Genomic DNA, 12,385 nt, shown 5'->3' with positions numbered 1-12,385 from the left:
GGTATTGTGTCAATCTACAATTAAATAAAAAATAAAAGCAAGCCATAAACTCTCTTCCTTTACACACAAAATAAAAGGTGTGTTGTGAAACGATGTGATTTAAGGCATTGCTTTTTTGCAACTCTGTCTCCCATCTTATTCATCTATAGTAATATCTGCTAGTTTCAACATCTTAAAAATTTCCAGACTTCCCCTGCAATAAAGATGTCCGCCTTCTCAAGTGGAAAGATGATACCACTGATTCACAGAGTGTGTTTCTGTCCAAAGGTCAAGATCTAGTGAAAAGAACCACTGCAGGGGATCATGCACATTTCTTTAAGAAAAAGGTGGCATTTTCTTTACTTCATAAATTTATTCTGTGGACATTAATTAAAGGCTTGCTAAGCACAGGATGCTATTTGAACTTAAGCAGTTATGAAAATGAAGACAACCCTTTAATGCTCCCTTAGGGGTGGCTGCTGCCATGGAGTAGCCGAGAGTACCTTCTTGCTTAGCCTGCTTGGAATGTGTGTCCTTCCCTATTCCACTGACCTCTGTCTTCTGGGTTTGCTTTTATTATTCTTTACTTCAGTCCATATTTAAGGAGCATTAATGACCTTTTCCTGAAAGACTGACAGCTGTTCAGAGGCAGAGTCCATGCTTCATTCACACACCCCCTCCAGCCTGGTCTCTGTCCCTTTCTTTTCACTGTGTGGTCATTCTGTCTGTCCCCACGCCCCAACAGAACCAGTTCTCACTGTGCTCAGAAAATGTGCTTAACCCTTATCTGAATCTATTCAGCTGCACTTTAATGTCCGCAGACCCGTCTTCTTGATGCAACACTGCTTAATCCTGTACACCTGGCTTCCAAGACAGGTCTTTCTCTGGTCTTCTTTCTCTACCTCCTTTACAGGCTCCCACTTCTGTCCTTGTCAAATTTCAGTGTGGCTTTGCCTACTGCTCACCCTACACTTCCTCCTCCTAGTGAGCTTCTCTGTGCCCCAACTGGAAATATCACCCACATTCCAACCCCTCCCTGCCCACTGAACTCCAGGACTACGTCTCTACTTGACATTTCTACCTGGACTTCTCATCCTACTCAAGTATGTGGATCTCTGAATGACACCACTGTCTGCCCAGGGACCCAAGCCACAAACCTGGGCATCTTCCTTAACTTCTCCCTCACCCTAATCCCCCAAACTCCTGGCATTAACAAACTCTGCAATAATACTTTCTAAACATCTCTTGACTGTGTCCATTTCTTCTCCACTCTAAGGCAAGCTACCATTTTTCATTTGGTCTTATATCTTCCCAGATGCATTCCTGCCATTTTCTAATCCACACCCCACATTATGGCCAGAATATAGTGTTTTGTTTAACAATGCAAATCTGATGTCAATGCCTCTTCTTAAAACCATTAATGACTTCTTACTACTCTTCCGATGAAGGCCCAACCCCTCCATTAAAGGCTCTCTGTAATCTAGCCCCTGCTGGCTTTTTACTCTTCCATTTCTCTAGGAGTCCCAGGCTTCACATAACTCTGCATCTTCACACCTGCCTCTTCTTCTGGCTGGGATGCAACAACCTGCACCCTACCCTCTTCAGCTACCTAGTCCATGCTCATCACTGAGTTCTCGGAGTAGGTGCTACTGCCTCAGTGAGTGTTTTCTGACCTGCAGTCTGGGGTGGGCCCTCTAGCCATGACTCAATGATTTGTAATAATATGCTTATGTAATTATTTTATTAACATTCAAATGTCCATTTTTCAAAATAGATAAGATACCCTGTCTCCCTCAGTCACGATTTTATGTCCCAGCATGTATCACAGTGTAGAGAGTGAATGATAAGGGAAGAGGCAAGCAGGTCGCTTAGAACTTTTTTAGAGCCCTACTCCAAAATGGAGATCCCCTGCCCGTATGGTGCTGAGGATAACTCAGGGTCTCATGCATGCAAAGTATACGATCTACTACTATTGAGCTATACCCTTAGCCCAACTGGAGCTTTTAATATGATAAGAGCTTGTAATGTATTTCAGTAACCACAAAGTAACGTGATCATTTTAATAAGAGATTCAATATGTTGGGAAACCAGAGAAAGGGGAAAGTACTTGGTAAATGGACAGAAGGGTTTAAGAATGAGGCCTCACTAGCACCTGATCCTGAGGAATGGGTGCATGTTAGCATGTGAGATATGCAAACGATCAGCGTGTACACTGGGGATGACTTTGATACTCTGCAGACACAGGCTGCCAAAATGGGTTGCCTGCTGTGATTGATATAAGAAGAAATTTTCAGAACACAATTACTCTTCTCCAAAAATATTTCAATAGAAACCAGTGCCCCAGTTCTAAATTTAGGGAGAAATCAACAAAGCTCTCATTTTAGTTGTGTCTTTTTTTTTTTTTCTCAACAGATGAAATTTAAAATTTCTGTCACATAAACCAAGAAAACTTTTAAGTTATCGTCACATCAAGATACTTTTTAAGATGCAAATCTGAATTCTGGGACACCTACCATTGCTATGAGGCCAAGAGTGCACAGTGGCACTTCTCACCAGAGCTTCATCCACTTTCCCACCAGTGGGATTATCCACATACTGCCGTCCCTGCTCCAGTGCATTAAAGCACTCTGTCCAGTAATCATTGTTGTCTGCCTGTACCCGGTCATAACTCCAGCTTACACAGGGAAGAGTTTGGCGACTGTTAGAGGAAATATAGTCCAGGAAACTCAGAGAAGCAAAAGGTTGTGTATGTTGATTCTGAAGGAGAAGAAGAAGGCTTATGGGTGTCTCCTGGGATTTTCTGGCTCCCTCCATCTGAGGAAGAAAGGTGGTCTGACACATCATTAAGCGCCTCTCTGCAGCCTGACCAATATCAGAATTCTTCCCAAAAATATCCAACTCATCTTCAAGGAAGAGTCCCGAATTGTAGCCAAGTTTGCGGTTCATAATCGCACTAAACCCACAGGTGCAGCGGTACTGGTCCTCATTGGAAGAATCGGGGATGTAGAGCCCAACATCTGCCCCTTTGATGTTCATGTTGCAGGCACAGATGCAACAGCTGTCAAAGTTTCTGTCTTTAAAGATATTCATCACAGAATCTGAGAGAATCAGGGTGACATAAAGACTGTGGGCCTCAGGAATTGGCTGCATGGTGGCAGGCTCCACAGAGTTAAGGGGCCGTGTGGTAGAGGGGGTAGAGGCTGGTGACCCCTGATCAGTGCTGTCATATTTAACAGACCCTTGACCACTGGCAGTGCCCCCACCTCTGGGAGTTCTTGGGGTTCTGGGGGTTCGTGGTGTGGGGACTGAAAAGCGAGGGGTCGCTGGAGATGGGAGGACTCCTGCCCCACTGTTGCTGGCTGGGGCAGCGCTGTTCAGCGTCACCGGCGTGTTCATCTGTGGTGTGTTCAGATAGTCTGGATCTGCTAGGCTCCCAACACTAGGCACATTACTGCAACAAATAAAAGAAAGGGTGAGGCAGGGTGGTACGCTGCAGATGCCAGAGTCCACATACCAATCAGCTATCATTTGGTATATACAGTTTTCTCTTTAACAGCAACAACAACAAATGTAAGAAACAATCAGTGCAGAGTCTTAGAGAATCGAGAAGCAACACATGAAGAATATTCTATGCAGCTCTTTCCTTCTATTTATTCCACATTTAAACAAACCTCATTGTCAACCTTTGGAGGAAACTTTCACAATCTTTATAAGCAAACATGACACTGGGTTTGATCAATGTAATTTTGGAAAGCTATAACTACCAAATGGAACTTGGACACACAAGTTCAGATGCTAAATTAGCTACAGGATCACAGGATAAAATTTCCATCTAATTTGCAATTACATTTTTTGAAATTAAAAGTCTGCCAGTGTGCTTGTTCTCTGAGGCTATAATCTATATATGATACTGAAGTAGCTATAATCAAATACACGTGAAAATTTAACATTTTTTTCTAATTTTCAAAATGCATCCCTCTCTAGGCTTAGTAATGAGTGACCACAAGGGAATTCTGATTCACATAACCCACTTACCAGTACCATCCTGCAATTAACAGAAATATCACACATGCTGTTAAGAGGCTTTAGTATTAAAGCTGTTAAGGGCATATAACGTATCATAGTCTCCAGCTTCTAAAAGATTTTTGTAGGGTGGCTGTCACTTTAGTTCATCTTTTATTTTTCAACATGCTATGCACTACATATAATACAATTATTTCCATTCCCCAAGAAGAACTGGGATATTTTATCTATTTACTCATAAGCAGAGACTTTTCTTTTTTTGAATAGCCAAACAGAAAACAAAACAGTAGTGTCTGTGGTATTCTGTTTGCTTTCCCATTATAAAACACTCTTCTGACACACTTTGCTTGATGTATCTGTATAACAGCCTGTGAGCCCAATCTTTGCATTTACAAGGTACCAAAAGAATACAGGCTGTTTAGCCTCAAGAATTTTGACGATCCTCCAATAAATTGCATCCTCCTTCACTTATAAATGTGAAAAAGAATGTGAGAATAAATACCTTTTGTCAAATAATTTTTTGTGTGATTTTTTTAAATGACTAAAGCACTAGCCCAAAAATTCTAATAAGGCACTATAAATAAATTTCAAATCTGAGTCACAGTGGTATCTCTGAGTATAGATAAAAAAAAAAATGACCCAGAAAACTTGACTGACAATCACTGCTCTCTCAGAGACCAAAATAATAAGAATGTAATAATGATCTTCACACTAATTGGATCCTTTTCAAGTTTTCCTGTTCAACAAAACCCTAAAATTATTACCCAGCTCAGATCTGAAAAGAAGCTATGACTACTAACGGAAAATCTAAATAATTAAAGTGTTCCCTAGGTAGTTAAGAATGGTTGAGCTCACACAGCAACATATTCATTTTTTTTTCAATAAAAATGAATTGAGTACCAACTCTAGGCAGAAGCTTGGCCTTCCAACAGACAAGGAGAAAGAAAAGTTGGCTCATAAGCAAGAAAAGCATATTCAAAGCAAGTGACTACAGGTGTATTGAGTGTGTCAAGGGGTCCAGAGTGATGGAGACCAGAGGCCACAGCAGGAAGATTACACAGTCTGTGCTGGCCAATAAAGTAGCCATCACCACCCTAGGGCTAGATTTAAAATAGCATGAGCAGAACGAAAAATTCAATCTTGGTCTCACTTTTCAAACACCAAGTGGTCAACAACTACCACACAAGACCAGTAGCTGCCACATAGGATAGGGCAGATATAAAACACCTTCTTTGACAAAAAGGTTTATTAATCATGTCAGTTTAGAATGCTAAGAGTCATTGAGATGGCAAATGACAGATGTAATAGATCAAAACAATAATCAAAATTATCAAAACATTGCATAGCAATGTGGTGGCAAGTGACCTTTTCAGGGAAACTGCGTGAGTGAGAGAATTAAACTGTTGAATAGGTACCTGAGGGTCCTGCCTCATTCATCGGCAACAGTGCATGTTAACCTACCCCCCATGTCCCAGGATGTTCTAGTGGTGTTGTGCCAATATCTAACTAAGAAAGCTCGAGGACAACTGGAGCACAGCAGCACCCTGAAAACCAGACGTTCACATCAGTTTACTTTCGAGCACATTCTTCCACATTGCTAGTATGTTGTCATCTCTGTGGTACTGCCACAAACATTAGTTGCTGAAGCCTTTCAAAAGTTCCCTGTGGCATACAGGGCAGGATTACTCCGTTTTAAAAAGAAGAGCACTCAGATAAAAAGGTCATCTAATGTCATACACAGAATTTTTACAAGGCAGGAATGTCTGCTCTATGACACTGCAGCTGTGGCTTCCTGCTGCCCAAATCTAGGTTCTTGACATCCATCTACACATTTACATGTGATGTGTATCCATCATAGTTCTTCATTCTGAGACTGACTTACATACATGAAACCTGGTTATTGCATTAACTTTGATTTCATCAATATGTTTTAAAGAAGGTCACAAACATGTAGCCCATGGAAGGGATCTGAACACAATTTCATTGGTTCCTAAAGTTCGACTTTGAATTAGTTGCCAACACTTTAAAATGTGAAAATGTACATCCAAGTCCAGATTTCTACCCACCATCAAAAACAAAACCCTACCACATTAACCTCACTCCTGTCTGACAACAACTCTGCCACTGACTAGCAAGTGTGGCACACATGGGACCCACTCACTCCTTCTGTCCCCCAAAATGAGGTTGAGTAGCAGTAGAACCACCTTTTTAACCTGCCCCTTTCATTCATATATTGCTTACCTGGCCACAATACAAACATGAGTTTGTGGCCTTTTGTTTTATAACATTTAAATTATCTTATTATGAAATTATTTATTTAAGGAAAGACTGATTCTACATCATTGATATAAGTACTATTTTTCTGGACAGAATGAAATATGTTCATGCTGCTATAGACACCTCCTTTCCCATCCTCTAAATCTTTCCGCCATCCTGTAGCTATTTTCGTATATGATATGGAGTCAGTAACAGAAATTATCTACATTAATACTTAATTTTAAACTGTTTCTAAACAACACACTGAAATCATCACCTTATACCAAAACAAAGTTCTTACCACAACCACACAAAGAATATTACTAACTCTAGTCAAGTGCTCAATTCCATCGTACACATCAATTTGGCACTGAATGAGCACAAACATCAAAGTTCCCAATGTAATTACCCTCAGTTTTTAAATATATGAAAAGTCATTTAGAAATAAATACATTTTTTTAACCTAAGATCATGTATACAAAAGCATGAATGGCCAATAATGGCAAATTCTAATGACATGATACTGGACAAGAACTAACAGAGCTCCTGTACATACTTGTAGCCATCCCTAATGAAAGTGGCTGCAGGGGGCATGGGCAGTTGTTCAATTTTAGGAGGAATTGCCCACGAAGGCCGAAACAGACAGGCATCAGGTATCTTCAGAGGTAGCAGGCAATGGCTCGGCAACATCTTCAGTGGAGCAAACATGGAAGATCCCACAAAAGGCTGAAAGGGTGGAACTCTGTGCACATATGAAAAGTCCTGTGGCAACAAAAGGGCTGGTGTTAGTTCTGGAAAGCTACTGAGGACAAAACCACAGCTGCGCAGACTTTTATAAACAGCAACAAAAACTACTGTTAATTCATCAGAAAAAAGCTGATGCCAAAATTTTATATTAATCAAGACACTAACAAGTATGAATCATGCTCCAAAACAAATTGTTCTTAGTCATATATGTATGGCACACCAACAATACCATTTCAAAAACAGTACCTATGGATCCACATGGAAACACCCTGCCTTGGAAAAGTTGATATACTGACAATTACCTTTATTTCCTCTGGTTTGGGACTTCCTAATCCATCTTCTACTTCCATTTTGAATTCTGTGAGGTGTGTTGAAACCATACTGACCATAGGACTCTCCATCATGCCTAATGCTGACACTGTCTCTGAACTGATCCCATCTTTATAATTCATCACAGGAGAAAATGCAGGATGCTGTTCCAAAGATGGAGGGGTGGGGAACATCCTTTGCAAGTCTGCAACTGCTAAAAGAAGGGAAAAAAAAGAACATTTCTTTTAACAATCAAGACTTCTAAAAACAAGTCTACTTCACAGCCATGTACCCAATTAGGCACCAGAAAATAATATTAACTGAATCAGTTATACAACAGAATATTAATAATGGAAGCTTCTAAGAAGACGGTCTTTGGTAGAAAATTTTACTCCTCTGGTACTTTACTAGTACCTTTTTAATGCTTTATGATATGACTTCATGTTAATTAAGTGAATGAGTGCTACAAAATATGTTTTTCTTCTAGTAATTTATTTCTTGGAAAGTCTAAAGAGAATAATTAAATAGAAACTGGAAGCAATTTGATGGAGTAACCGCATTATTAAAAATTCTATCCATGCTTACAATTATGTATGAAATATTACAGAAAATAAAAGTTGTTTAGAGCCAAAATGGTGGGTTTTATGCAGTACGATTATTTGGTGCAGCTCTTTCACGAAAACAATTCCACACTCTTTCTAGGCTGATATTAAAATGAAATTTTATAGTTAGGATCAAAAACCCACCCTAGAATCAAAATAATTTAACATAAAACAACCAGTGGGGAAGGGGAATACTTAGAACAGTGATTCTCAATTAGGAAAAAAAAAAAAAAAACACAGCTTTACTACACCTGAAGTGATCATCATCACTAACAGACTCATTAAGATACTGATTGCAGAATATACACCATGAAATACAAGTTGTCATTGTAAAATTCGCCCACTAGGGGGTGTCCTGCACTGTAAATTTATAAAGTTTGGAGCCACAAGTTTAAATCAGCAATTTGGGATCATATTGAATATCCTAATTTCCTATCCTATTGTCTTTCTAGCAATTTCACAATTTAAACAGACAAACAGTCATCACCAAATAGACTAAGATCTGACGTCTAACCCTTAATCAGAAATTAACACAGAACTGTCTCACACAGTCTCAGTCTTCCCCAGGCTGCAATCTAAAGCACTGAGCTGTATAAAAAAGGGATAGGGGGCTAAGGTCTACAACCCAGGTGGGGGAATAGCTTTGCTATGGTCAGGTCTCTTCTGTCCTAGGGGCCTCAGATCCCTCAGCTAACTGGGAAGGGTCGACAAAATGTGTAATTCTCAGCATTTCTTCCATGTTTCCCTTTTTTTGGGGGTAGGAGGAACTTCTGAGGATCTCAGCATATACAGGCGGAGAAAAAGTGAGAAAGTCTGGACTAGATCATTTTTACCATGTTGACTAGTGAAATAACTATATAATCCTAAATCATTTACTACATCTAAGCTTCAGGTGCTATATAAGAAAAAGAGGAGAGAGGCCAACAGGCTTGAAATCAGATCTCAACTTTCACTTCTATTGGAGAAGCTTCCCTTCTATTTGCTATAGTAGGAATCTATATAAGATTCCATTAGAGGAAAGCGGAGAGGATCATGAACTGAAATCAAATTCTGTTCATGTATGAGACTGTTGGGATGAACAACTACTATACATAATTATAAAGCTCTAACTGAAAAAAAAAAAAAAGATTTCCTAAGACAAAATGGTGCCTACTACTGTGAAGAAGAAGAGCTGAAATCCCAAAGTTAATATTCAAGGCACCTTCTTGCTATGAGAATATTCTACTCAAAAGAAACTGAACAATTTCTAGAAACTAGCAAAACCAACTAAGCCACAAACTACTAGCAAACCATTTTAGACACAATATAGCTGATACACTCTGAGGCAGTTAAGAGTGTAGCTTCCATATTAACAGTTAAGTCTCCTTTAAAACAAATAGGAAGAATTTAATATGGAGTGAGGTTACACTTGAAATAAATCTATTCCCCTTTAACCTTTTCCCAAGCCAAAGAACAGCTACTACAAAATTTTAATATAAGCTAATTTATAAGCATAATATTTTAAATTATTATTCTGCTTTATAAAATCTTAGCACTGTCTTAAGATCTTAATTATCCATATAGATCTGTGAAAAATACAGAAAATGTGTAATGCCTCTCAAAGTGATGGGCTTAACCATTCCAACTATGATAAAATATTTTACAAAAAATGGCTTTATTAAATTAATTTTTAAATTTTCTCTAAGAAATGAAATAAAGGCATATTCCAATTAAGCCTACCCAATTTTATTGATGCTACCTAATGCACTCATATATCTAAGTTTTCAAAGTCTCAGGTACCCTGTTAATTTTTATCAAAGAAAGCATAGATAAAATTTTACTTGTTAGAAATTCACTTTAAAAAGTGGTCTTCACCATTCTTATTATCATATATTCCTAAAGAAGATTTTTAACCTAACTTCAATTCTGCATCTGTAAACTGGGAATAATATCTACCTCATATTTTTGTGTGTGTTAAATGAGACGACATGAACACTGTGCCAGGTACAGCTTAAACATTCTGTAAGTGATGAAGTCAGCACAATTCAGTCCTTCCCCCTCAATTCTGGTTTGTTTGGAAAAAGATGAAACTGCTGTTCAGTTACAGGAATTTTCTGAAAAGAGCTGACCCCAAATTAGTTTTGAGATGACGAACGGGGAACTGGCCTCAAAATGAGTAAGGTAAAAAGAAGACAGAGACCCAGAGGAAAAAAATACTTGGTCTTTAAAAATAGAGAAACATGGATTGCCATTCAACTTTCTTCCTAGAGAAGGGCTAAAGTGAAGTCAGGGAGAGCTCCCAGAACAGACGGTAGGGGAGGAATCCAGCTCCTAGTGCTCCACGACTTCCACCCTGCGAATCCTCACCACACTTCAGCAGGAACTCAGCGAGGACACAAACCTTCAGCCTTCAACAAACACACACTGCCAGGACCAAAACACTCCACCATAGGCTGTCCTGTTGATTTCTCAGCATCCTCCCCACCCCGAGCATCTACCAAAGTCCTTTGAAAATAGTTACATGCCGTTTCAGAACAAAGGTCGCCAAATAAAAACTCCAACTTTCTTTCATACTTCAATTTGACACACTTTTATACAAAAATTCGTAAGCAACTAATTAGTAAAACCTGAGAAAAACACCTGTTTGATTACTTTATTGTAACACAATATACCTTCACACAGAGGTGACACTACACTAAACCTTGTTGTTAATTTGTTGCTTTCTTCATTATCATATACACAAATTAATAACCACAAACCTGTGCTTTCCAACACTGTAACTACTGACTGCATGTGGCTACTGAGCATTCAAAATAGGGTCAGGCTAAACTGAGATGAGCTGCATGTATAAAATATATAAAATACAAATATACAAAGAGTAACACAAAAATGTAAAATATCCCAATAACTTTTTATATTGATACAAGGATATATTAAGATAGAATATTATTATCAAAACTTATTTCACATTTTTCACTTTTTTAGCATAGCTACTAGAAAATTTAAAATTACATATGTGGCTGTCATTTGTGGTTCACTTTGTATTTCTATTGGACAGTGCTGTTCTAGACATTAAATGTCATTACACATCTGTCTTTCCACCTCAACATCCAATAAAGCTACTACAGATATGAAAACTTCTTGCTAGTCTATTTTCATTATCATTTCTTGGGAGGAAATACTGTGTAAATGTCTATACACCACCCTCCCCCAAACACAAATTTACATACATACTTTTATCTGGCTCTTCCTAGTGATAATATTTCATATTAATTAATTTTTATACCTATACTTTATCATCAAATTCTGAGTAGCTTCTTCTCAAAACAATTTCTTCTTGAATAAAAATGAAAGGAGAGAGCACGCAGTATACTCCACTGGGCAAAGACATAACAAGCAGGACATCTGTGACATGCTCCCAGGCACTTTAACATCTTATATCACTTCATGTCAAAAAGGGCAAAGGGTTAACTGGGTCTTCAAAAGGAAAAAAAATCACTCATCTGACCTATCCCATATGTATCTATTTTAAAACTATTTTTTTAAATCTGTGAAGTTCCATGTTTGTAAAAATTCTGTATTGCAGAGTAATAAAAAAAGGAAAATGTTTAATTAAAAAACTACAGCAATTGGCTGGCCATCATTATTCATTTTCATTCATGTCATGCTTGAGAAAGCTTTGCATATTTAAAAAAGTGATAGATCCACTAAAGCTGTCAAAATCCGATCTCTGTATACTTCCCACTTCTACATTTGAGTAAATCAGCACTACATTTATAGGTTCATAAAACTTTTTGACTCATCCCTGTAACACGGTGGTTTTTCCCCTCAATTTTTTCTCATTACCAGATGAAGTTCATGAGAAGGTATTGAAGAATGATTTGCTATGGAATTATCTCTCTGCTTTAGAGAACTTTTACATGCTGCCCTGACTTTCCTTTCTCTTATACAATAATGTGGCTTCTTAGAAAAAAGAATGTACTAAAATATACTATATGTCGGCATGTATATGAGAAAACTCCTTGATCTCAAAAGAAAACACAAAACTCAGGTGGCTGTGGCAGGAGGATCCAAAGTTCAACTTAGCAAGATCCCTTTCTCAAAAAAAGACTGGGGATTTAGCTTAGTGATAAAAGGCCCTGGGTTCAATCCCTAGTACCATGACTGAGTGAAAGACAGACAGACAGACACACAAAAACTTCAATGTGAATTAGTAGTAGTAGTAGCAGCAACAGTAGCACTATTGAACTCAGGGTGATCTACCACTGAGCAACATCCTGAGGCCTTTTGATTTTTTGAGACAAGGTCTCCCTAAATTGCCCGACTTGTACCAAACTTGCAATCTTCCTGCCTCAGCCTCTCAAGTCGCTGGGATTTCAGGTGTAGACCACTGTACCTAGCTCAATATGAATTTTGAAAAGGACCACAGAAAAGAAAATCATTATTTTTGAATTAAATTTATGAAAATTGAAATGTTTTGTACAATGTCT

General features: G+C 38.4%; 1 protein-coding gene across 5 annotated transcripts in view; it reads right to left on the bottom strand.

Moving 5' to 3' along the window:
- Med13l (mediator complex subunit 13L) overlaps nucleotides 1-12,385 on the bottom strand; it is a 304,748-nt gene that overhangs the window by 30,894 nt on the left and 261,469 nt on the right. For 4 of the 5 annotated variants that reach the window (XR_013343347.1, XM_077796119.1, XM_077796121.1 and 1 more), the window contains exons 15-17: nucleotides 7,308-7,528; nucleotides 6,815-7,020; nucleotides 2,493-3,430 (exon numbers count right to left, since the gene is read on the bottom strand). Coding sequence is in view for 4 of the 5 variants with exons in the window: in XM_077796119.1 (XP_077652245.1) it covers nucleotides 2,493-3,430; nucleotides 6,815-7,020; nucleotides 7,308-7,528 (1,365 nt within the window). In the remaining variant the exon portion in view is untranslated. The remainder of the gene's footprint in view (nucleotides 1-2,492; nucleotides 3,431-6,814; nucleotides 7,021-7,307; nucleotides 7,529-12,385) is intronic. The other variant, XM_077796120.1, reaches the window with a different exon arrangement.

The sequence above is a fragment of the Urocitellus parryii genome, chromosome 3 (genome assembly GCF_045843805.1).
Source record: "Urocitellus parryii isolate mUroPar1 chromosome 3, mUroPar1.hap1, whole genome shotgun sequence".
In the NCBI taxonomy this organism is placed as follows: Eukaryota; Metazoa; Chordata; class Mammalia; order Rodentia; family Sciuridae; genus Urocitellus; species Urocitellus parryii.
This window is presented reverse-complemented; position numbering and strand designations above follow the sequence as displayed.